The following is a 27,961-nucleotide window of genomic DNA, read 5'->3' as shown; positions in this document are numbered from 1 at the left end:
GAAAAGGGAACTTAGGAATCATGGGGGTCCTTTAGGGAGATGTTTGGGATTCATAAGGAACATTGGGAATTTTTAGGAGATATTGGAGAGGTTAAAGGGAACTTAGGAATCATGGGGGTCCTTGGGAAATGATACCTTTGGGGAATCTATTCGACAAGTCGGACATTTTAGGAGAAGTTGGGGATTCTTAAGGAACATTGGGGATTTTTAGGAGATATTGGGGATTTTAAAGGAACATTGGGAATTTTTAAGGAACATGGGGGAATTTTAGGAGATATTGGGAAGGGGAAAAGGGAACTTAGGAATCATGGGGGTCCTCTTAGGAGAAGTTGGGGATTCTTAAGGGACATTGGGGATTTTTAGGCGATATTGGGGAGGGTACAGAGAACTTAGGAGTCATGTGGTCCTTGAGAAATGATACCTTTGCGGAATCTAATCAACAAGTTGGCCATTTAAGGAGATATTGGGGATTTTTAAGGAACATTGGGGATTTTTAGGAGATATTGGGGATTTTTAAGGAACATTGGGGATTTTTAGGAGATATTGGGGCGGGTAAAGAGAACTTAGAAATCATGTCGTCCTTGAGAAATAATACCTTTGGGGAATCCAATCACCAAGTTGGACATTTTAGGAAATATTGGGGATTTTTAAGGAACATTGGGGATTTTTAGGAGATATTGGAGAGGGTAAATGGAACTAAGGAATCATGGGGGTCCTTGGGAAATGTTACCTTTGGGGAATCTAATCAACAAGTTGGACATTTTAGGAGAAGTTGAAGATTCTTAAGGAATGTTGGGGCTTTTTTGGAGATGTTGGGGATTTTTAAGGAACATTAAGGATTTTTAGGAGATATTGGGGATTTTTAAGGAACATTGGGGATTTTTAGGAGATATTAGAGAGGGTAAAGGGAAGTAAGGAATCATGGGGGTTCTTGAGAAATGATACCTTTGGGGAATCTAATCAACAAGTTGGACATTTTAGGAGAAGTTGAAGATTCTTAAGGAATATTGGGGCTTTTTAGGAGATATTGGGGATTTTTAAGGAACATTAAGGATTTTTAGGAGATATTGGGGATTTTTAAGGAACATTGGGGAATTTTAGGAGATATTGGGAAGGGGAAAAGGGAACTTAGGAATCATGGGGGTCCTTTAGGAAGATGTTTGGGATTCATAAGGAACATTGGGAATTTTTAGGAGATATTGGAGAGGTTAAAGGGAACTTAGGAATCATGGGGGTCCTTGGGAAATGATACCTTTGGGGAATCTTTTCGACAAGTCGGACATTTTAGGAGAAGTTGGGGATTCTTAAGGAACATTGGGGATTTTAAGGAGATATTGGGGATTTTAAAGGAGCATTGGGGATTTTTAAGGAACATGGGGGAATTTTAGGAGATATTGGGAAGGGGAAAAGGGAACTTAGGAATCATGGGGGTCCTCTTAGGAGAAGTTGGGGATTCTTAAGGGACATTGGGGATTTTTAGGCGATATTGGGGAGGGTACAGAGAACTTAGGAGTCATGTGGTCCTTGAGAAATGATACCTTTGCGGAATCTAATCAACAAGTTGGCCATTTAAGGAGATATTGGGGATTTTTAAGGAACATTGGGGATTTTTAGGAGATATTATGAAGGGGAAAAGGGAACTTAGGAATCATGGGGGTCCTCTTAGGAGAAGTTGGGTATTCATAAGGATCATTGGGGATTTTAAGGAGATATTGGGGAGAGTAAAGGGAACTTAGGAATCATGGGGATCCTTGAGAAATGATACCTTTGAGGAATCTAATAAACAAGTTGGACATTTTAGGAGAAGTCTGGGAGTCTTAAGGGACATTGGGGATTTTCAGGAGAAATTGAGGAACACTGGGGATTTTGAGGAACATTGGGGAATTTTAGGCGATATTGGGGAGGGTAAAGGGGACTTAGGAATCATGGGGGTCCTTGGGAAATGATACTTTTGCAGAATCTAAACAACAAGTTGGACCAGAGATGCCAGATTATTTCCACCAAAAATCTGTATCAATACAGATTTTTCTGTATCGCCGTTTTTAAGGGTATAGCAGACACCTAGATTTCAATAGAAACTAATAAAAATGTACTACATTTTGATGGTTTTACATTTTAACTGGTTTTTATTTTTCTGTACAATGTAAATGTACAATTTTTTAATCATTTTAAAGAATAATCAGAAATTTATAAAGTTTCCATTGAATTTATCGAAAATAACTTCAATTTTTATGCTTTCTGGAGAAATCTTTATCTAATTTCAAAAATCTGTATTTTTCTGTACTCTGTATCTTGTCTGTACATACAGTTTCTTACCGATTTAAGCAACACGAGGTGAATTTTATTTTGCCAAATTGGGGTGTTGCCAAAATCGTTAATTTTTTTTGTGGATTATTTTCAACTTTAATACGTTAATTTGGCTTTTATTTTAAATTTGGACTATTCACAAGTTATAAAACGATCCCTGTAGGTGACGTTCATAAATTACGTCATGATTTGTAAAATTGTTGATTTTGGAAAATTTAATGAATTTTGATTTTTTGAAGAAGAATAAGGCTAAAATATAAATACATTTACAAATACAAACGATTTTTCGGTAAAAGTTTTTGGTCAAAATTTTTTGTTGCCAAAATCGGTAAAAAATTGTTGCCAAAATCGGGTGTTGACAAAATCGGTAAGAAACTGTTGCCAAAAACGGGTGTTGCCTAAATCGGGAAGGAAATGTTGCCAAAAACGGGTTTTGCCAAAATCGTGAGTACACAAAAACGGGTGTTGCCAAAATCGGTAAGAAACTGTAATGTAAAAAGTCTGTTTAATACAGAAAAATCTGTATATCTGGCATCTCTGAGTTGGACATTTTAGGAGAAGTTGGGGATTCTTAAGGGACAATGGGGATTTTTAGGTTATATTGGAAATTTTTAAGGAACATTGGGGATTTTTAGGAGATGTTGGGGAGGGTAAAAAGAACTTATAAATCATGGGGGTCCTTGGGAAATAATACCTTTGGTAAATCTAATCAACAAGTTTGAAATTTTAGGAGATATTGGGGATTTTTAAGGAACATTGGGGATTTTTAAGGAATATTTGGGGATTATTGGGGGATTTCAGGAGATATTGTGGCGGGTAAAGGACACTTATGAATCATGGGGGTCCTTGGCAAATGATACCTTTGGGGAATCTTATCGACAAGTCGGACATTTTAGGAGAAGTTGGGGATTCTTAAGGGACATTGGGGATTATTAGGCGATATTGGTGAGGGTAAAGAGAACTTAGAAATCATGGCGGTCCTCGAAAAATGATTCCTTTGGGGAATCTAATCATCAAGTTGGACATTTTAGGAGAAGTTGGGGATTCTTAAGGGACATAGGGGATTTTTAGGAGATATTGGGGATTTTTAGGGAACATTGGGGATTTTTAGGAGATATTGAAGATTTTTAAGAAACTTTGGAGATTTTCAGGAGATATTGGAGATTTTTCATGACGTTGGGGATTTTAAGGAGATATTGGGAACTTTTCAAGGAGCGTTGGGAATTGTGAGAGATATTGGGAAGGGTAATCGGAACTTAGGAATCATGGGGGTCCTTGGGAAATGATACCTTTGGGATTCGTTAGATTTAGTTGGACGTTTTAGGAGAAGTGTGGGATGCTTCAAGAACATTGGAAATTTTGAGGAGATATTGGAGATTTTTAAGGAATGTTGGGGCTTTTTAGAAGATATAGAGGATTTTTTAAGGAATTTTGGGACTTTTGAGAAGATATTGGAGATTTTTTGAGGATCGATTGGGATTTAAGGAGATATTGGGGATGGTAAAGGGAACTTAGGAATCATGGGGGCCTGCATGGGAAATGATACCTTTGGGGAACTTTAGCAACAAGTTGATCATTTTAGCAGAAGTAGGGGATTTTTTAAGAATCATTGGTAATTTTTAGGAGATATTGGAGAGGGTGAAGGAAACATAGGAATCATCATCCCCAATGTCCCTTAAGAATCCCCAACTTCTCCTAAAATTGCCAACTTGTTGATTAGATTCCCCATAAGGTATCATTTCCCAAGGACCCCCATGATTCCTAAGTTCCCTTTACCCTCCCCGATATCTCCTAAAAATCCCCAACGTTCCTTAAAAATCCCCAATGTCTTCTAAAAATCCCCAATGTTCCTTTAAAATCCCCAATATCTTCTAAAAATCCCCAATATTCCTTAAGAATCCCCAACTTCTTTTAAAATGTCCAACTTGTCGATTAGATTCCCCAAAGGTATCATTTCCCAAGGACTCCTATGATTCCTAAGTTTCCTTTACCCTCCCCAATATCGCCTAAAAATCCCCAATGTCCCTTAAGAATCCCCAACTTCTCCTAATATGCCCAACTTGTTGATTAGATTCCCCAAAGATATCATTTCCCAAGGATCCCCATGATTCCTAAGTTCCCTTTACCCTTCCTCAATATCGCCTAAAACCCCCAATGCACAATGGTCCGAATCCACGTTTTAGCAGGAAAAAAATCCGTATCTCTGTTTTCGTTAATTTTAGGCGTTTGGTGTCTTCAGAGAAGTTGTTTGCATTTGTTTGCTGCATCTTTTCCAAAAAATTTTGATTAGGGTGGTCCGCGTCTTAACTCAAATCTGGAATAGAACTTTTAAATTTCAAGTTATACGCGATCGAGTTCTTCAGAAAAGTTGTAGGCAATGCTATTTTGAGCAACTTTGCCGCATACGCCGTTTATCTAGCTCTTAATTTGAACATAGTAGGTCAATTTTAAGTTTTGACTTAGGGTGAGCCACCCAAAAACGGTTTTTTCGCAATAACTTTTTTATTTGATTTTTTTCGAAGATGTGAGTTTCGGAGCATTTGAAGAGCAAGTAATGACGCATATTTGTTCTGAACATTGCATGTTGCTAGGTCTTGTCAGTCAAATGTTATGGGCAATTTTGACTTAAAATCAACGATGTCTTCAAATGCTTATATCTCATGGAGCTGGTAAAATAAAAAAAGTTCTTGAAGCAGCCTTTGGAAGGTCACATATAAAGTAAAATGTGGAGCAAATATTACAAGAACGTTATTTTTTGAATTGGAATAAATCGACTCCAAAAATCCCCTTAAAAAATCGAAAAACTACTTATAACTCATACAATTTTAAAGATAGAGTCAAACTGTCCTCGGAAAAAATGTGGGTTTTCACCATACCTAAAAGTTTCCCATACACGACTTTTTGTAAAACGTGAAACAAAAGCTTGAAATTGAAAATTTGTTTTTAAAGAATATAATCGTTCTGATTTCCTAGAAAAACATAGCATGTACCCCTAAGAATCAAATTGAGCGATTCCAAGCAACAGCATCAAAATTAAGGAAAATTTTTAATTCATGATTTTCTATTGAACTGAAACTTTGCACAGTTTTTCAGTTCCATCTAAATCGCCATTTTTCGATATCAAATTTTTATTTAGAGCCACGACTAACTTTTCAAAAGGCTGTATGTGAAAATGGTTCAAAAATATTCAAAAATATGCACAGCAAAAACGGATTGTTCGATTGTTATGAATTTTTCAGCAAAGTTAGATAGCTAAATGGTGATTTCTAAGAAAATATACACTGTGAAAAAAAATCTATTTTATCATTGAAAAACATCATTTTTGTCACAAAAACTCAAATATCTCAAAACCCTATCTTTTTACCAACTTGATTTTTTTAGGGAAAACGGTCCATTGTATTAGCAATCTACCATAAAAATTTGGTGATGGTAAACTAATAAACAAAAAAGTTATAACATTTCAAAAATTTCACAATTTTTACATTTAGTAAAAAAAATTTTTCTGTGTAAATTATTTCGGCCGGGAATCGCGATTTGATGCTGATTTTATTGTTCAGCAAAGTTAGATAACTAAATGGCGATTCCTAAGAAAATATACACTGTGTTGTTTTTTTCGGGAGCATTGTCAGGTATGTGTATACAGACAAACAAACGTAACACTGGCGAAATTTTCATTGACCACGCCTTCAACGATCATTTTGAATCTTGGTTGTGGCTTTCATAACAAGAAGAGCGCCCATCGTTTTTCTTTGCGTTTGACGTTTCACACTAGCGCCTTCTGATGACGATATTGCACAACGCAGTGTTTCGTGAAACATTTCCACCAGCTGGTGATAGTGTGAACTGGGCGATGAATTTTCACTAAAATTGTTCTAGGCGTTTCGTCTGTTTGTCTGTGGTATGTACCTCTTATGCATTTGTTGTTGTTGAAGTTACTCGCATTCTTCCGATCATAAAGTCTGTTCTCTACACACTTAATTTTGATTACCGAGTTCGGTAATTTTTTGACGAGATTAAAACTGCTGAGCACCGAACTCGTTCAGCAAAAATGCATTGTTTACCTTTTCCATACGATTTTGACAGTTGTTTTACTGAGCCTCAGTAAAATCGATTACCGAAACTACCGAGATCGTACTGCTGTTATAATCTCGTCGAAAAAGTACCGAACAGGCAATTTAGAAATAAGTGTGTAAGAGGGATTTTTTTTGCGGATAAACTAGACGTATACGCGTATATAAAACTTTTATTATACAGCTTTTGTCTCAAAAATAAATTCAATTCCATTTTTCTTATAATCAACAGCTTTTCAACACTATCAAGGGATTTTTTCACCAGTCACGTACAATAAAAAGTATGACAATCTCAATATTTTTGATCACAACACTGGATCGCGTCTAAGTTTCAAATAGATACTATAGTAATTACGAATAATCAAACTAAAGTATCATGAAAACAACTTGTTTAATTCAGGCGGTAGCCTTTACAATAAAATCAGCATCAAAATATAATTCTCGAAATAATTTACACAGAAAAAATTTTTTTTTTGTTACTAAATGTAAAAATTGTGAAATGTTTGAAATGTCATAACTTTTTTGTTTATCAGTTTACCATCACCAAAATTTTATGGTAGATAGCTGATATAATGGGCCATTTCCCCTAAAAAATTGAAGTTGGTAAAAAGATAGGGTTTTGAGATATTTGAGTTTTTGTGACAAAGATCATATTTTTTCAAAGTAGAAAAAGAAATTTTTTACAGTGTATATTTTCTAAGGAATCATCATTTAGTTATCTAACTTTGCTGAAAAATTTATAACAATCGAACAATCCGTTTTTGCTGTACAGCTTTTAGAATATTTTAGAACTATTTTCGCATACACCCTTTTGAAAAGTTAGTCGTGAGTGAATATGAAGGTTTAAAGTTTCAGATATTTTTGAAATGGTCGCTCAGGATCGACTGACATGACACCGTGGAATTCCTCAATTATCAATTTCAAGCTTTCGTTTCACGTTTTGCAAGAAAATCGTGTATGGAAAACTTGTAGGCATGGTAAAAACCTACATTTTTTCCGAAGACAGTTTGACTCTATCTTTGAAATTGTATGAGTTATAAGTAGTTTTTTCAATTTTAAATGGATTTTTGGAGTCGATTTATTCCATTTTAAAAAATAACGTTTTTGTAATATTTGCTCCAAATTTGGCTTTATATGTGGCCTTCCAAATGCCGCTTAAAGAACTTTTTTTATTTTACCAGCTCCATGAGATATAAGCATTTGAAGACATCGTTGATTTTAAGTCAAAATTGCCCATAACATTTGACTGACAAGACCTAGCAACGTGCAATGTTCAAAACAAATATGCGTCATTACTTGCTCTTCAAATGCTCCGAAACTCACATCTTCGAAAAAAATCAAATAAAAAAGTTATTGCGAAAAAACCGTTTTTGGGTGGCTCACCCTAAGTCAAAACTTAAAATTGACCTACTATGTTCAAATTAAGAGCTAGATAAACGGCGTATGCGGCAAAGTTGCTCAAAATAGCATTGCCTACAACTTTTCTGAAGAACTCGATCGCGTATAACTTGAAATTTAAAAGTTCTATTCCAGATTTGAGTTAAGACGCCGACCACCCTAATCAATTTTTTTTGGAAAAGATGCAGCAAACAAATGCAAACAACTTCTCTGAAGACACCAAATGCCTAAAATTAACGAAAACAGAGATACAGGTATACCTCGATTTAGTGGACCCTCGATTATATAGACCCTCGATTTTATGTAAGGTACCCCGGGGCAAGTGGGACCTAAAAAAATGCTAGTTTGGTTTTGTCAAGCCAAAAAATTCTTAACATAAATAATTTTATAATTCCAATGGTTCTGAAAGACATTGTTGGTATATTTCTTTTTATTACCGGCCATTGGAACTGTTTCAAAATTTTCAATTTCTGTATATTATGCATATGATAAAAGTGGAGCAGATCTTCATTTACACCGTATCACGGGGCAAGTTGGACCTATTCGGAATTTTTGTACAAATGGCTTAATAAAGTTGCTGCATATATGTAATGTAGCATAAATTATAGATATATTATGCGAATAACTATGTTTAGCTATTTATTTTGGTAAATTTTTTTGTTATCGACAATAAATTACGTAACAGATATAATAACGAATCAGTGAGAAAAAAATGATTAAACTCTAGTAGCTCGTGCAAAACAAATTGATTTTATTTATACATAAAGCGCCCTAAGGTTGAATGCCGAAAGACTTCCGAACTTGCTTTTCATATTACGTAGTTGATGAAACTCGCCAAAAGATTTTTCAAGATTTACAGATGTTATGTTTACCCTTACATAATTTTACGATCATTAAATAAAGACTTTTAAATCGTGAATAAGTCGTTTTCCATTTTTTTTTATACTCTATGACCGGTTCCTTAATATTCAGAAAAACTCATTATGCAGCAAAAAACGAAAAACAATAATAGAATTTGAGAAAAATATGAAAAATTGATGATTTCAGTTCTACCCAAGACTTTACTATTTTAAACAATAGCTTCATCATCAGAATAGAAGCGATTAAGTGTAATTCAACGATTGTTTACTTAAGACGCCGATTTTTACTTCACTTTTGTGTAAATTTCGACTTAGGCTGAAGAAAGCGAGATCAAACTATGAAGTTTTGTTTGTTTACTCTCTTAGGTCTCACTTGCCCCAGATGCTGAAATGCACTGGGGCAAGTGAGAGCAGTTAACTAAAGGTAATAAATGAAAATAAATTACAGCTTTTTCGCTTAAAATAATTTGCAAGCACTCCAAAGATTATCATGAAACTGAAAAAGTTTTACTTTATTTGTTATTTTATTTTTAAACGACGAACGTAGTAGAGCACGTTGATCTCACTTAGTGAATTGAAAATTACATATGATTTACAATAACATATATGGTCTCTTTATGGTGAGAACAATAGCAATTTTTGAATTCAAAGTATCCGTTGGTGTGATACCTATGTTTTCTATGAATAATGTTTGCCTTAAAACTAAAAAATAAAAAAAATATAGCTGTAGGTCTCACTTGCCCCGAATTCTCACTTGCCCCGGGGTACCTTACTTCGATTTTATGTACATTTTACCTCGATTTTATGTACATTTTTTAATGATAAAATTTGTAATTTTCAATCAGTTTAATACTTGCAGTTTGTATCATGATGAATTATAATGCAGGGGTTTTCAACCCTTTTGACTCGTGGAGCACTTTATATCAATAAATTATTTTGTGGAGCACCCATATTAGACCCACATGACAAAATGTGTGATAAACTATTTCTAGTGCTGTCATGGTAGAATCAGAGCTAGTTAGTCAAGATTCCCCGATTCCAGCGTCCCTACACGTGTACATTTCCAAGGATGAATTCCTGAAGGAATCTCTGAAGGAACCGCTTGAGCAATTCCTGAAGGAACTGCTGGAACAGCTTTTAAAGAAATCCCTGCCGAAATTTCTGAAGTAACTCTAGTAATATTCAAGAAGTCTCTGAAGTATCGCTGAAGGAATTTCAGAAGCAATTAAAAAAAAAATCTGAAGAAAATTCTAAATAAATTTCTGAATGAATTTCGGAAAAAAGGAATATTTTTAGAATCCATGGATGGATTTTTTGGGGATGTTACGCAAAGAATAACTGGAAACTCCCGGTGGAATACCTAACAAAACCTCTTGAGATATTGTTGAAAAAAAAAATCCTGGAGAAATCCCCAAACAAAAATCCTAAACATTTCTTAATGAACTCCTTGATAAATCCATAGAGAAATTCATAGAGGTATGCTTGGAGGAAATCCTGGAAGAGTTTCTGCGAAAATACATAGAGGAATACTCAGCGGAATTTCTGATGAAATCTCTGTGTCAATTTTAGCAGGAATCTTTGCAATAATGTCTTTCAGCCTTTCCATAGCAATCCTCTGTAGAAGTCTGCAAAATCTGTAGGAAATTTTCTTTGAGGATTTCCAAAGACTCTCTTAAGAAATTCGTGAAGCAATTTCTCAAAGAGAAATATTTTGAAGGAATATAAAAAGGAATGTGAATAAATTTTGGGAATTTCCTTAATAATCTGTTGTAGAGAATTCCTAAAGCAATCTTTGGAGACAGTTCTTTAGAAAGTTTCTAAGGAAAAATTTGAAAGAGTTTTGAGCTTCTGATTCTCAATGTTTTCGTGAATCATACTCTAAAAAAAATATGGAATATTTTTAAGAAACTTCATGAAAGGTTTTCTAGATGGATGCTTTGAAAAAAAATCGGAAAGAATCTCTATTAAAGAAATCCGAAGAAATTCGTAGATAAATTTCTGGAACAATCTATGCAAAATTTTTTGAACCCATTTTTGGAAGCTATCCATGCAAGACTTTCTTAAGGTGTTCTTGGTGAAATTTCTAAATGACATTCTGAAGTTTCTCTAGAATCTCTAGAAGATTTTGTGAAAAAATTCTGACTGAATTTCGAAAGGATTCCTTGGATGATTTTTTGAAGTAAATCTACGAGCAGTTTCCAAAGAAGTCCCTGGCAGAATTTCTTTAAAAATCTATGGAAGATTTTATCAAGAGCTCGTGAAAGATGGGTCCATGGAAGATTTATCGAAAAATCTGTAGAAGTTCGTTCAAAAACATCCTTGGTGAAATTTGTGAAGAAATCCATGGAGGAAATTCTGGAGATATTTTTGAAGAAATTTTTGGTCGAATTTATAATAAAAATGTATAAGAAAAACCATTGGAGATTATCTGAAAGAACCCCTGAAAAAAATGTGAAGGAACTTCCAGGGTAGTTTCTATAGGAATGCCTGGAGAAAATTCCCGAATGGTTCTCACATTTTTTTAAGAAACCCTGGAGAAATTCCTAGAGAAATCCCAGGAAGTTTTTTTTTACAAAAAATCAGATTAAAAAAATCTTTGAAGCATTTTCTAAAGCAAGCCCCGGAGAAAGTTTTGGAATAAATCATTGGGGGATCGTTTGAGAGAATGCTTAAAGGAATTTCCGAAAGATTTTTCGGATAAAAACTGAAACAGTCTCAAAAAAGGTAAAGGAGGAATTTCTACAACAAATCATTCACATCTCTTTCTGAAAATTCTGAAGAAATTCTTAGAAATCGGAAATTACTGTGGGAATCTTTGGTGAAATCCTTGGAAGAATTTCCAAAGTATCCTAGTTCAAATTTTTGGAAGAACTTTTGAAACATTTTCTGAAAAATAGTTTCTGAAGGCATCGCTGAATGTTTTAAGGGAATCTCTGGGGAAATTTCTGAATAAATGTCTAAAGATATTTCTGAAGGAATCTCTGAACGCATTTTTGTAAGAATCCCTATAGAGATTCCTCTATAGAGGAATTTCTACTCATATTCATGGATATTTTTTTTGGAAAAAAGGAGGATTTCAGACGTAAATCATGCAGGGCTTTGATAGATTTTTTGTGAAATTTATAGAATAAAGGGAATATATAAACAAATCTATGAAGAACGTATTCATGAAAGATATTTTAAAAGAATCCATGAAGGATTTTTTGGCGAAATGCATGGACAAGTTTCCGCAAATAAAAATAGAATAGAAGAATTTCTGATTTTTTTTTTGTAGATTTTCTAATGAAAGCTCCAAAAGATTCTCGTACGAATGCCTAGAGCAATTTATGAATAAATGACTAAAGGAATTTCTGAAACAATCCCTGTGTGAATTTCTTGAACAATCTCTGAAATGATTTGTGAAAAATCATGGAGGAATTGGTGAAGCAAATCTTGCCAAATTTCGTTAAAAAAATCTTTGTGGCTCTTCTGGAGGAACACATGGAAGATTTTCTGAAATATTCTGTAACATGATTTGATGTGGAAAGTTTTATTCGGAGACCGTCGTAATCAAGTTGAAAATTCTGGGTTCACTTAATTTAATTTAACACCCCAGAATTGCAACAAAAGACGACCAAGCAGATAGCGGCACAAACCTACACTACTCGTACAGAAAGATCGTTCGGCAAATACAGCACAACCTGTAATCACGCTCTATCAGGTGCTTGTTATTGTCACGAATCTTTAAATTTCCGAAGGAACCCTTTGAGGAAGTTCAGATGCCTGGAGGAATTTAGGAACTTTTTCAATTTTTTGGGACATTTATGCAAATCACGTTATTGTGTCCATTGCTCAAAATATCGGCTTTTGAATCAACCATACATAGTTTTGCAGACAAAAGATTTCGATCGTAAATAAAAAGCGAGATAGTGGTTTATTCGTTATTTAGTGATAATTACTAATGTATGCCAAAAACTCCGAGCCTTTTATCGAAAACTCAATTTTCATGCAATTTTTATATGTTTGGTACATATTTGGTATAAAATTTACATAAAAATAAAATAAAAAAATTTGCTTCGATTTTATGTAAAATTCGATTTTATAGACATTTCAAAACTTGAAATGTCCACTAAATCGAGGTATACCTGTACGGATTTTTTTCCTGCTAAAACGTGGATTCGGACCATTGTGCAATGTCCCTTAAGAATCCCCAAATTCTCCTAAGAGGACCCGCATGATACTCAAGTTCCCTTTTTCCCTTCCCAATATCTCCTAAAAATCCCCAATGTTCCTTAAAAATCCCCAATGTTCCCTAAAAATGCCCAATATCTCCTAAAAATCCCCTATGTTCCTAAAGAATCATAAAACTTCTCCTAAAATGTCCGACTTGTCGATTGGTTTCTCCAAAGGTATCAGTTCCCAAGGACCCCCATGATTCCTAAGTTCCCTTTACCCGCCCCAATATCTCTTAAAAATCCCCAATGTTCCTGAAAAATCCCCAATATCTCCTAAAAATCCCCAATGTTCCTTATGAATACCCAACTTCTCCTAAAATATCCAACTTGTTGATTTGATTCCCCAAAGGTAACATTTCCCAAGGACCCCCATGATTCCTAAGTTCCCTTTACCCTACCCAATATCTCGTAAAAATCCCCATTGTTCCTTAAAAATCCCCAATATTCCTTAAAAATCTCCAATATCTCCTAAAAATCCCCAATGTTCCTCAAGAATCCCCAACTTCTCCTAAAATGTCCAACTTGTTGATTAGATTCCCCAAAGGTATCATTTCTCAAGGACCCCCATGATTCCTTAGTTCCCTTTACCCTACCCAATATCTCGTAAAAATCCCCATTGTTCCTTAAAAATCCCCAATGTTCCTTAAAAATCCCCAATATCTCCTAAAAATCCCCAATGTTCCTTAAGAATCCCCAACTTCTCCTAAAATGTCCAACTTGTTGATTAGATTCCCCAAAGGTATCATTTCCCGAGGACCGCCATGATTCCTTAGTTCCCTTTACCCTACCCAATATCTCGTAAAAATCCCCAATGTTCCTTAAAAATCCCCAATATCTTCTAAAATGGCCAACTTGTTGATATGATTCCCCAAAGGTATCATTTCCCAAGGACCGCCATGATTCCTAAGTTCCCTTTACCCTAACCAATATCTCGTAAAAATCCCCAATGTTCCTTAAACATCCCCAATATCTCCTAAAATGGCCAACTTGTTGATAAGATTCCCCAAAGGTATCATTTCCCAAGGACCTCCATGATTTCAAAGTTCCCTTTATCCTCCCCAATATCTCCTAAAAATCCCCAATGTTCCTTAAAAATCCCCAACTTCTCCTAAAATATCCAACTTGTTGATTAGATTCCCCAAAGGTATCATTTCTCAAGGACCTCCATGATTCCTAAGTTCCCTTTACCCGCTTCAATATCTCCTAAAAATCCCCAATTTTCCTTAAACATCCCCAATATCTTCTAAAATGGCCAACTTGTTGATAAGATTCCCCAAAGGTATCATTTCCCAAGGACCCCCATGATTCCTAAGTTCCCTTTACCCTACCCAATATCTCGTAAAAATCCCCATTGTTCCTTAAAAATCCCCAATGTTCCTTAAAAATCTCCAATATCTCCTAAAAATCCCCAATGTTCCTCAAGAATCCCCAACTTTTCCTAAAATGTCCAACTTGTTGATTAGATTCCCCAAAGGTATCATTTCTCAAGGACCCCCATGATTCCTTAGTTCCCTTTACCCTACCCAATATCTCGTAAAAATCCCCATTGTTCCTTAAAAATCCCCAATGTTCCTTAAAAATCCCCAATATCTCCTAAAAATCCCCAATGTTCCTTAAGAATCCCCAACTTCTCCTAAAATGTCCAACTTGTTGATTAGATTCCCCAAAGGTATCATTTCCCGAGGACCGCCATGATTCCTTAGTTCCTTTTACCCTACCCAATATCTCGTAAAAATCCCCAATATCTCCTAAAAATCCCCAACTTCTCCTAAAATATCCAACTTGTTGATTTGATTCCCCAAAGGTAACATTTCCCAAGGACCCCCATGATTCCTAAGTTCCCTTTACCCTCCCTAATATCTCCTAAAAATCCCCAATGTTCCTTATGAATACCAAACTTCTTCTAAAATGTCCAACTTGTTGATTAGATTCCCCAAAGGTATCATTTCCCAAGGACCCCCATGATTCCTAAGTTCCCTTTACCCTCCCCAATTTCGCCTAAAAATCCCCAATGTCCCTTAAAAATCCCCAACTTCTCCCAAAATATCCAACTTGTTGATTAGATTCCCCAAAGGTATCATTTGTCAAGGACTGCCATGATTCCTAAGTTCCCTTTATCCTAACCAATATCTCGTAAAAATCCCCAATGTTCCTTAAACATCCCCAATATCTCCTAAAATGGCCAACTTGTTGATAAGATTCCCCAAAGGTATCATTTCCCAAGGACCTCCATGATTTCAAAGTTCCCTTTATCCTCCCCAATATCTCCTAAAAATCCCCAATGTTCCTTAAAAATCCCCAACTTCTCCTAAAATATCCAACTTGTTGATTAGATTCCCCAAAGGTATCATTTCTCAAGGACCTCCATGATTCCTAAGTTCCCTTTACCCGCCCCAATATCTCCTAAAAATCCCCAATGTTCCTTAAACATCCCCAATATCTTCTAAAATGGCCAACTTGTTGATAAGATTCCCCAAAGGTATCATTTCCCAAGGACCTCCATAATTTCAAAGTTCCCTTTATCCTCCCCAATATCTCCTAAAAATTCCCAATGTTCCTTAAAAATCCCCAACTTCTCCTAAAATATCCAACTTGTTGATTAGATTCCCCAAAGGTATCATTTCTCAAGGACCTCCATGATTCCTAAGTTCCCTTTACCCGCCCCAATATCTCCTAAATTTCCCCAATGTTCCTTAAAAATTCCCAATATCTCCTAAAAATCCCCAATGTCCCTTAAGAATCCCCAACTTCTCCTAAAATGTCCAACTTGTTGATTAGATTCCCCAAAGGTATCATTTCCCGAGGACCGCCATGATTCCTAAGTTCCCTCTACCCTACCCAATATCTCGTAAAAATCCCCAATGTTCCTTAAACATCCCCAATATCTCCTAAAATGGCCAACTTGTTGATAAGATTCCCCAAAGGTATCATTACCCAAGGACCTCCATGATTTCAAAGTTCCCTTTATCCTCCCCAATATCTCCTAAAATCCCCAATGTTCCTTAAAAATCCCCAACTTCTCCTAAAATATCCAACTTGTTGATTAGATTCCCCAAAGGTATCATTTACCGAGGACCGCCACGATTCTTTAGTTCCCTTTCCCCTCCCCAATATCTCTCAAAAATCTCCAACGTTCCTTAAAAATCCTCAATGTTCCTTAAAAATCCCCAATATCTCCTAAAACTCCCCAATGTTCCTTAAGAATCCCCAACTTCTCCTAAAATGTCCGACTTGTCGATTAGATTCCCCAAACGTATCATTTCCCAAGGATCCACATGGTTCCTAAGTTCCCTTTACCCGCCCCAATATCTCCTAAAAATCCCCAATGTTCCTTAATAATCCCCAATATCTCCTAAAAATCCCCAATGTCCATTAAGAATCCCCAACTTCTCCTAAAATGTCCAACTTGTTGATCAGATTCCCCAAAGGTATCATTTCTCAAGGACCGCCATGATTCCTTAGTTCCCTTTACCCTACCTAATATCTCGTTAAAATCCCCATTGTGCCTTAAAAATCCCCAATATCTCCTAAAAATCCTCTGTGTCCATTAAGAATCCCCAACTTCTCCTAAAATTACAAACTTGTTGATTAGATTCCCCAAAGGTATCATTTCCCAAGGACCCCCATGGTTTCTAAGTTTCCTTTACCGCCCCAATATCTCCTAAAAATCCCCAATGTTCCTTAAAAATTCCCAATATCTCCTAAAAATCCCCAGTGTCCATTAAGAATCCCCATCTTCTCCTAAAATGTCCAACTTGTTAATTAGATTCCCCAAAGGTATCATTTCCCAAGGATCCACATGGTTCCTAAGTTCCCTTTACCCGCCCCAATATCTCCTAAAAATCCCCAATGTTCCTTAATAATCCCCAATATCTCCTAAAAATCCCCAATGTCCATTAAGAATCCCCAACTTCTCCGAAAATGTCCAACTTGTTGATCAGATTCCCCAAAGGTATCATTCCTCAAGGACCGCCATGATTCCTTAGTTCCCTTTACCCTACCCAATATGTCGTAAAAATCCACATTGTGCCTTAAAAATCCCCAGTATCTCCTAAAATGGCCAACTTGTTGTTTAGATTCCCCAAAGGTATCATTTCCCAAGGACCCCCATGATTCCTAAGTTCCCTTTACCCGCCCCAATATCTCCTAAAAATCCCCAATGTTCCTTAAAAATCCCCAATATCTCCTAAAAATCCCCAGTGTCCATTAAGAATCCCCAACTTTCCTAAAATTACCAACTTGTTGATCAGATTCCCCAAAGTTATCATTTCTCAAGGACCGCCATGATTCCTAAGTTCCCTTTAACCTCCCCAATATCTCCTAAAAATCCCCAATGTTCCTTAAAAATCCCCAATATCTCCTAAAAATCCTCTGTGTCCATTAAGAATCCCCAACTTCTCCTAAAATTACCAACTTGTTGATTAGATTCCCCAAAGGTATCATTTCCCAAGGACCCCCATGGTTTCTAAGTTCCCTTTACCCGCCCCAATATCTCCTAAAATCCCCAATGTTCCTTAAAAATTCCCTTTATCTCCTAAAAATCCCCAGTGTCCATTAAGAATCCCCAACTTCTCCTAAAATGTCCAACTTGTTGATTAGATTCCCCAAAGGTATCATTTCCCAAGGACCCCCATGGTTCCTCAGTTCCCTTTACCCGCCCCAATATCTCCTAAAAATCCCCAATGTTCCTTAAAAATCCCCAATATCTCCTAAAAATCCCCAATGTTCCTTAAAAATCCCCAATATCTCCTAAAAATCCCCAGTGTCCATTAAGAATCCCCAACTTCTCCTAAAATGTCCAACTTGTTGATTAGATTCCCCAAAGGTATCATTTCCCAAGGACCCCATGGTTCCTAAGTTCCCTTTACCCGCCCCAATATCTCCTAAAAATCCCCAATGTTCCTTAAACATCCCCAATATCTCCTAAAATGGCCAACTTGTTGATAAGATTCCCCAACGGTATCATTTCCCAAGGATCCCCCATGATTGGTTCTAAAGGAATTTATTGCTGTATGTTTTACAACTAAGCTGAGGAACAGGCTCTGTCCCAGTGGGAATGTTATACAAGAAATAAGAAGAATCATTATCCTTGCACATCATACAAAAAAAAAATGAAATGCATCAAATAAGTGCATGCTCTAAATTGCCGCACGCACAGACCCCCCCATCTGAACAGCACCGCAGCAGAGCTACGAGTGCGAAGGATTTAAATGGTTGCTCTTGTAAATACACTTTCGTCGGCGCTTTCCTTTCGCTCCGTCCAAAAACAAGTTAACTGCACGTCGCACTTAGTATGCGCAAATCCAAACTCCGCCTCGAATGATTCCACAGGCGGAGATGTGACGCGACAAAGAGCGAGCTCGTTTTCTGTATGCGATGACATCACCAGCAGCCAAGCCAGCAGCAGTAGTCGTCCTCATGCAATGGAGCAACAGCACACGAACGCACGACGGATAGGGTGATGACCATTGTTTTGGCATGAAGTTAATGCAATTTGGAACGTTATTTTCAAAAACATTTTTTGGCTTAACTACAAAAGATAGAGTTTTGGTGTCAAAGAAACATTTTTAGGGAACAAGTTCGTGCATGTTTTGTAGAAGATTTTTTTTAACAAAAGCTTTATTTTCATATTCAAATCATCAAAAATGTCCAAAAAAGAGTCGATTTTTTCGACCAATTTTGCATTATTTTTCAATTTAGGGCCTTTTAAACTATTTTTACAAAGTTTACGTCCAAGAGACTAAGAAAGTAGAAGTAATTAGCTTTCAATTCGTGCGCTGAGAAAGTTTGTACGATTGATAGTTTAGTAGATATAGGACTTCAAAGATAACCAAAAATTAAAAACTTAAAATGAGATTAAATCACTTAGCAGTGATTTCCGACCCTATGTTCCATGGGAACTTTTTCATCTCTCATCAAGGCCTATCAGCCCTGAAAATATCCAAAACCCGGAACCAAACACCCTGTATATATATATATATATATATATATATATATATATATATATATATATATATATATGTACCAATATATATCTGTGTACCTATGTACCTATGTCTACCTTTAGGTACAACAAATATTGTTCCCTCATACATACCTAAGGTCACTATAACCAGTGTCAAATAAGGTACAAATTATTACCAAACATTCTAGGCACACAATAATACAATTTCAGCAACCAGAATGCTGTTTTAAGCATGTCGATATCAAAACAAGCTGAGAAACAGGTTCTATTCTAGTTGGGATGTAACGCCAAGAAAAAGAAGGCACCCAATCAAACAAAGTTGTAATGCCCATTGAGTGTTATTAAATGGGTATACACTGAAATAAATTTTGTTGTCGTTTCCACCGAATCCATGGTAGTATTAAGAACTGTACTAACAATTTTCAACCGAATGCAAAATTCTGTTAATTGTACTGAAACATTGCCAATATTACCATGCGTGTATTACTGTTGACTAAAAACATGCTTGGTTCTACTATTTGGGCATTGTAATTTCGACCATGTAGACTTGAATGTTGCGCGTCTTAGATAAACATGGTCAAAAATACAATGTCAAAATAGTAACATCAAGAATGTATTTAGTCAATGGTACTTTACGCATGGTAATATTGACAATGTTTCAGTACAATTAACAGAATTTTGCATTCGGTTGAAAATTGTTGGTACAGTTCTTAATTTTACCATGGATTCGGTGGAAACAACAACAAAATTAATTTCAGTGTAAGGATTCTTGATACATCCTGTACGAGTTAATGCGCAACACGCTAAAAAAATAACATGAAAAAGTTTTTGTTAGAAACACTTTTTTTCCTTAAAAGTGCCCATCTTGTGATGTATGGAGGAAAGTTAGGTAACTATATTGTCTTTCTTGGGAAAAAATTCAAAACAAAAAAAAGTGGGCTTTTTCTGTAAATTGACTATTAATTTTGAAATTATATTTTTAGCGTGTAATTTTTGTTTTATATATTTTTTGGACAATTCCCTAAAAGTCCCCTATACAACACTTTTCTATAGGTCTTGTCATTTTTGAGTTACATCGATTTTAAAACATTCTTCGAAAAAAAGTTAGGCCCTTTTCAAATGTTACTCTTGAAAATTTTCGAAAATTTAAGTGTGCAAAGTTGCTTATAAAAACCTAGTCTTTATGCCCACCAAGTTTCGATTCTGAGAGGGTGTTGCCAACCGCTGGTCTAGTTGGCGCGAAATTCGTCTTTAATTGATTGCGTCTTAACCATTTTTTTCCTGCTGTAGAATAGACAGGTGCATACTATGGGGCAAGCCTCAATCTATTGCATTGACTGGAGGTGGCCATATTGCCCTATTTTCCCCTAAAATACTGTTTTTCTGGATTTAAAAAAAGTTTCAACTGATTGCGGCTAATTAACCAATTTTTTTCCTGATGTAGAATTGACAGGTGCATACTATGGAGCACATCTCGATCTGTGTCATTGACTGGAAGTGCCAATTTTGCCCCATTTTCTCCTAGAATATTGTTTTACTGGATTGAAAAATAGTTTCAACTGATTGCAGCTAACCAACCAATTTTTTTATGTAGAATTGATAGATGCATACTATGGGACACACTTCGATCTGTGTTATTAACTGGAAGTGCCCATTTTGCCCCGTTTTCCCCTAAACATACTGTTTTTCTAGATTTTTAAATAGTTTAAACTAATTGCGGTTACTTGACTAAATTTGGACAATTGACAGTTGTAAACTATGAGGCTCATCTCACACTATGTCATTGACTTGAAGTGTCTATTTTGCCCTTTCTTCCCTAAAATATTTTCATTAATAAAAAACAGTTTCAACAAATTTCGGTACAAGTTTTTTCTTTATGAAAAATTAACCGGTGCTTTTAATTGCATTCATTGTGGCATTATGGTGATTTCCAGTGAATGCTTCAGAACGAAGTGTGACCCAAAATGCACTAATCAAGTCTTCTTTTGAAATTAGAGATTGCTGGTGTTTGAAATGAATAGGTCGTATCAGCATAGAAACACCAGCAAACATACGACCTATTCAAATCAAACGCCAGATTGTCTAGATAGCCGCAGTTAAATTATTTTTAAATCCTGGAAAATAGTGTTTTAGTCTAAATGGGACAAAAGAGACGCTACCATTCCATAAAACAAAATAAAGTACCTATACCTTTTGAAATGCACCGATTAATTATACATAAGGAAAAATTGATTTCGTAGCTGATATTCGTTAAAATTGTTTCGCGTTCAAGAGAAACAGTGTGTTAGGGAAAAAAAGGGGAAAATGGTCACTTCTAGTCAATGATTGTGCAAATTGTGCTTCATAAAATGTATCGATCAATTCTTCATTACGATAAAAAAGTTTAGTTAGGCTAAAAATAGTTCCCACGAAAACAGTTTTTATAGGGGTAAATGGAGTAGAACGGGCGATTTAAGACTATGACACAGAGCGAGGTGTGTCCCATAGTATACACCGATCAATTCTACATCAGGAAAAAATGATTAGTGATCCGCAATCAATCCAGAAAAACAGTATTTTAGGGAAAAAAAAGAGCAAAATGGGCACCTCCAGTCAATGACACAGAACGAGCTAGGCCTCATATTATGCTCCTGTCAATTCAACATCAGAAACCAAATTTGTTTGTTGCCCGCAATCAGTTGAAACTATTTTTTTAATTCAGAAACATAGTATTTTTGGGGAAAATGGGGCAAAATGGGCACCTCCAGTCAATGTCACAGATCGAGGTGTGCTTCATAGTATGCACCTGTCAATTCTACATCAGGAAAAAAATGGTTAATTAGCCGCAATCAGTTGAAACTATTTTTTAATCCAGAAAAACAGTATTTTTAGGGGAAAATGGGGCAAAATGGGCACTTCCAGTCAATGACATAGATCGAAGTGTGCTCCATAGTATGCACCTGCCAATTATACATCAGGAAAAAAATGGTTAGTTAGCCGCAGTTGAAACTATTTTTTAATCCAGAGAACCAGTATTTAGGGGAAAATGGGGCAAAATGGATACTTCCAATCAATGACACAGATCAAGGTGTGCTCCATAGTATGCTCCTGTCAATTCTACATCAGGAAAAAATGGTTGGTTAGCTGCAATCAGTTGAATTTATTTTTTAATCCAGAAAAACAGTATTTTTAGGGGAAAATGGGGCAAAATGGGCGTCTCCAGTCAATGACACAGATCGAAGTGTGCTCCATAGTATGCATCTGTCAATTCTACATCAGGAAAAAATGGTTGGATAGCCGCAATCAGTTGAAACTATTTTTTGATTCAGAAAAACAGTGTTTTTAGGGGGAAATGGGGCAAAATGGAAACTTACATGCAATTCTGGTGAATGAAATTATCACCATTCGATTCCTTGGCTTTTTTCCATTCGGAAAAGTTGGGCTTCAAAGATCGCAATCATCCGCAATAATTAGGTGCCTTTTTGGGTCGGTTTTCCCCCCAGTTATGGACAGACAAAACCTCTAGTGCGCTGGATATGCATCCTAGAGATTTGGTGTCTTTAGAGAAGTGTCTTGTAAGAGTTTTGACTAAAATCTGGTAACTCAATAATTGATCTAGATAAGTTGCAACTAATCTAGATCAGTTTCAGCTTTTTATAGAAGCGTCATAGAAGAAAACTTCCTTCTGCAAAGTTGTTCATTCTGATATTTCTGACATTTCTTCCGAAGCCACTTATACTCTATAATGCACACGAAAGGCACAGTGGGCTACTTTACTGAAAAAGTCGAAAAAATCGATTTTAATCAATATTTTGAAATAAAAAAAAATCAGAAGAAAATTTCGAACGTTAGGTTAGCAAAAATATACAAGAAAAAGATTATTCCATAACAACAACTTACATAATCTCGGAAATTGGAAGTTTTTCTTATTTAAATAACAAAAAAGGTGATTTACAATTTATTTGATAACTCATTCAGCAGCAGGCGGAAGCAGCTAATTTTTTGGCCAAAACATGTCAATACCACTAGCATCGATACATTGGGGAAAGAAAAGTAGGGTAACTCGGGGCTTTTGCTATATATTCTAGTATGAAATCACCATGAAAATAAATGAAAATTGACCATTAAGATCAATTTTTTGAACTCCAAACATGATGTAAAGCAATTTTCCGATTGTTTTTTAATGTAACATGTCTGGGTAATTATTGTGATAAAACATGAATACAATAAATACGTATTTAGTGCTGCTCCGGCCAGTATATGCCATGTGAATGTGTTAATTTTATTGATTTGGACCCTAAGTCTTGACAAACAAATAAATAACAAATAATTGTATGTGCGCTTCAACAGTATTATTGATTTAACAAATTGTAGTGGACCTCGCGTCGTGGTAGTGAGAACCCCTGAGAGATCGAGGTGAACAGAGGAGAAGGAGGAGTGTGGAGTGAGAATCAGGATAGATCGGAGGTTTGAGTGAAGTAGCTCAGAGAAATTTTGTTGAATTATATAAAGAAATAAAAGGAATAAAATAAAAGTTGAATTGGTGAAGTAAAAAAAGAAATTAAGGAAGGTGGAAATAAGTGAAATCATTACAGTTGGAGGCTCCGGCGAGATGATTCGTTGGGAGACGGATCGACTTTGAAATCAAACATTGAGGCTTTGATAGAAAGTGTTGGAAAATATAATGATTGCATAACGGATTTTAAGTGCAAGAAAACAAAAACGGTTTGAAAACGCGATAAACAAAAAAAACTGTGCCTTAAAACCTTAAAATTACGAGAAGTGGCTACATGTGCGATCATAGACATAACCTGGGCAGAAATGAGATTGTGAGACGTGAGAAGTATTCAAGTGAGATGTTATGAGGGATGAGCAGTGACTGCGATTGTCAGTGTGACACAGAACTGTAAAAGACAAACAGGAAGAGCAAAACAAAACAAAAAGTGAAATTTTTATAAATAAATCAGAGCAGACAATTTTGGACAATTGGGGAGCAAAATTTGTAAATACAAGGCTTACGTGAAAGCCAGGAAAGGGGACCCGTGGATCATCGGAATGTTTCCAAATCCTAACTTCAACATCAGCGGCATCCCGCCTTGGGCATACAACAACATGCAAGGGAATTTGCCGATGAACGAACGTAATTCTACACTACGGGAATCGGTAATACCACCTCCGTTCCTGCCTCAGGATATGGAACCAGGATTTTTGAGGCCACCAATGCCAGCTCGAGCGGATTACCGTAACCTATTGGCTGGAAGCACTACGCAAGCGGACGGTGATCAGGCCAGCAATGCGTATCAAGCCAGCGCAGTTCAGGAGATACCGCTGGAAATATCGCAAGCATCGCAAGGGAGTCAAACGCAACCAAACGAAAATAGTGATGGAGTAAATCAACAAGGACGAAACACTGGCGGGGATGGAGAAAGAGCGAATGTCGGAGAAAGCGGAGGTGCACACAATGAAAACACCCCAGTACAGACGGATCCTGCAGTATTGCAATCGATTCAACAACTAGCAACGGCAGTACAGTCACTGGGTCGGCGGCTGTCGGACATCCAAAACGTTCAGCTCAGCGGATTCCTGGCAGGGGGACTCCCGGCAACCATGGCGCCAGGAATGATGGCAGGAAACCTGGGACCTGCGAGAATGCCTATGGGATGTAACACTTCGGCTTGGCCGGGAAACACCGGTATTCCGACGGGGTCAGGATTGCCGGGCTGGAACAGTGTAGGCTAACACTCCCAAGCTCGATGCGACTAAGTGCTTGGTGACATGAGCCGCACGGCTACGAAGCCACACCGTTGCTGTATAATATTGCTTATGAACAACTCCATTGCATATTCACGGTGTTTTTAATTAGAGGATATTCATTAGTTGGCAGCGAGATTAATCTTAATTAGTAGGGAGTGAAATTAACGTGATTTTTTTTTTTCAAAAATGGGTCTTGCACGGTACATCAATAGTCTTGCCTACGTTAAATCCAACTCAATTGACTCATAAAAAAGTACTGTACTAAAATAATCATCTTATTCCATTAGAATTAAGAGATACAATAAATTGATTCAGGCGATCGCTTTGAATAGGTCCTAAGTTTGCTGTGATTCCTATATAGATTCGACCTATTCAAATCGAACGCCAGAATTTCATGTTTTTTTGAGTATAATTAACTCTCGAGCAGTCGCGTCTTTGACTACCTGCAGCGACGCCGCGCTCACGCTATGCACCACAAGCGTGCATTTTTCATGGTGCGAATACTCAGTACTCGACGTAACCGCTCCCGGGTTAAGAATTAGCATAATGTTAAAATACACGTTAATGAAAACAAACAAAAAAGAATTAGGGTACAATTATGAGAATGTAGAGAGGTCCAATGCATGTTTTTTAATAGAAAATATATTTGCGTAAGCTTTCCCTTTTTTCATTATGATATTTTCGTTTTACAGATTGCAGCATGGTTTTCTTCTGTCGGCAACACATCAAATTTTAGAAAAGTTAGTGACGGAAACTCAAGAAGAAATGTCATTGCGGCAAGGAGGTGAAAATAATTTGACGAAACTTTTACAAGATGCCGAAAATTGTAAGCAGTTACTTCCAAAGCTGCAGGATGCGGTACGATGTGATCCTCATCACATAGAAGTGCGATTAAGCAAACTAAAACTAGAACTGCATTCAGCTATAAAACATTATCTGAAGGTTAGTATATACCTCTGTCGACCTTTACTACTTCGCGTTTCAGTCGTTCTGTATGTTCTAAAATGCTTATGTCGTCCGCAAAGCAAACATTTACCCGGTTCGTCGTTTATACCTTACAGCCGTCAAGGCAAAGTTCTTCCTTATCAACTTGGACCCAGAAAAGTTGACTACCTTACGAGTCGGTGTGAAACCTAACAGCTACCGGAGAAGTGGAAGGAAATATGAATCTGCTCCTTCCACAAAAGGACGATCATTGGAATGTAATCTGAATTGGAATGTTCTAAACGATCAGCATGTTGAACGCCACATACTAATGGTATCTGTTCGAGCCACAGGCTCGATGTATGCCGGGAATCAGAGGATTTTCTTCCCGTTCTTAAGAGAACGGCGCATAGAAACCAGTGGAAAAATTTGGTGCTCAAGAAAGCACTTAACACACTACCTTTTCACTTTCTTCACCGAAAATTGGATAAGGCCAATGACTTTGCTTGACTCACTTAAGGTCTGAGGTCACGCTCCTCGTGAGAGAGAGAGGATTCTTCGATTTTGGGAACTTCAATCGTCATATCTCGAATATGAAGCCAAATATTACAATTTCCACAAGACAATCTCTTCAAAATATATTTTAGAATATTCTGTGAAAATTTCATGATCTTAGACTTAGCCAAATTTGAATTGACCACAGAACTAATTCCGATTAGAGGGGTGTATTCGGACTACACAGAAAAATCTATTTTGTTCACTATTCAGTATTTATATTCTTGAACGAAGGGGGATTGAACGAGAAGACGACGACCGACAGAATCTACGTTGATAGCGAACCGTTGTCTATTTGCTACTACTCGTATGTACAATTTTGGTTGGTGGACTGACCATTCGATTTGTGCTCTCCGCTATGCTTCTGAGAGAGTAGATTGTTAGGGTGATTCAAATTAAGTACTTAATTCTAGGGTTAGTTTATTATATTTATTTATTTATTTATTTATTTATTTATCTCTTCAATTCATGTAACTTAAGACATAATCTTTTTTAACATTGGAACATGTTGTTTAACTCAGAAATCAGTTCCTAATTTCTAATATCTGTTTTTTCTCTATAACTGTATGAACCTGACTACTGCAAGTGCTGCAGGAGATCCCTCTTGAAGCACGAAAACGAATTCATTACCTTTATTGATGTCGGTAAGTTATTCCAGCTAACAATGCCCCTTCAGGTATCAGTAGGTCGGCTCCAGAGGCACGTTCTCCTCCATTTGGGTGCCCCTTACAAATAATGTTTGGCTGTCATTTCATTAATTTAGTATTACATCAAATTCAAGATAAACCTGAATCAACAATATTTCTCCGTAATACACGGTTCGTGGCTGCCGCTCTCCATCCTCGGTCGCGCCCGATGCTCGCCAAGGCATGCTCCACCTGGTCCGCCCATCGTGATCTCTGCGCTCCACGCCTTCTTGTGCCAACCGGATCAGTTGCAAACACCAGCTTTGCAGGGTTGTTGTTCGGCATTCTTGCAACATGCCCTGCCCACCGTATCCTTCCGGCTTTGGCCACCTTCTGGATGCTGGGTTCGCCGTAAAGTGCAGCGAGTTCGTGGTTCATTCTTCTCCGCCACACACCGTTCTCCTGCACACCGCCGAAGATCGTCCTTAGCACGCGTCGCTCGAAAACTCCGAAAGCTTGCAGGTCCTTCTCGAGCATGGTCCATGTCTCGTGCCCGTAGAGGATTACCGGTCTTATTAGCGTTTTGTACATGGTGCATTTGGTGCGTGGGTGAATCTTTTTCGACCGCAGTTTCTTCTGGAGCCCGTAGTAGGCCCGACTTCCGCTGATGATGCGCCTCCGAATTTCACCGGTCACGTTGTTGTCAGCCGTCAGTAAGGATCCGAGGTAGACGAATTCCTCCACCACCTCGAAAGTATCCCCGTCCATCGTAACATTACTACCCAGACGGATCCGGTCGTTTTCGGTTCCGCCTACCAGCATGTGCTTTGTTTTTGAGGCATTCACCAACAGTCCGGCCATTGCTGCTTCGCGTTTCAGGCGGGTGTACAGCTCTGTCACCGCACAGTGGGAAAAAATATGTATAAAACGCGAATCAATTCTATATCTCTGCTCGGAGTGGATGGAATCGAATGAATTTTTGACACGAACTGTCAAAATCTCTACAGTTTCAGATATTTATTTATTTATTCATTTATTCAGTTTCGTCAAACAACGTAGACTAGTACATATACATACAGTTTTTGTTTCATTTCTTCAAGCTATAGTACATATTGTTAATAAAATACATATAAGAAAATATATAAATATTTTATGCTGGTGGATGTGTGTATAATTTGTGCTTTTAAAATATTTTAAGTACTACTACTGATGTTATTTCTTATAGTGTTAAAATATTTCTTTAAATTATGCTGCGGCATAGTTAAGTCAATAGTTTCACAGTGTTGATTATAAATGTTCATGATTTGAT

General features: G+C 36.8%; 1 protein-coding gene across 14 annotated transcripts in view; it reads left to right on the top strand.

The window, feature by feature from the left end:
* The window catches only part of LOC109398163 (F-actin-uncapping protein LRRC16A), a 632,161-nt gene that overhangs the window by 177,889 nt on the left and 426,311 nt on the right, over window positions 1-27,961 (top strand). For all 14 annotated transcript variants that reach the window (XM_062851852.1, XM_062851842.1, XM_062851847.1 and 11 more), the window contains exon 7: window positions 25,240-25,489. In XM_062851852.1, coding sequence (XP_062707836.1) covers window positions 25,240-25,489 — 250 coding nt within the window. The remainder of the gene's footprint in view (window positions 1-25,239; window positions 25,490-27,961) is intronic.

The sequence above is a fragment of the Aedes albopictus genome, chromosome 2, assembly GCF_035046485.1.
Source record: "Aedes albopictus strain Foshan chromosome 2, AalbF5, whole genome shotgun sequence".
Taxonomy (NCBI): Eukaryota; Metazoa; Arthropoda; class Insecta; order Diptera; family Culicidae; genus Aedes; species Aedes albopictus.
This window is presented reverse-complemented; position numbering and strand designations above follow the sequence as displayed.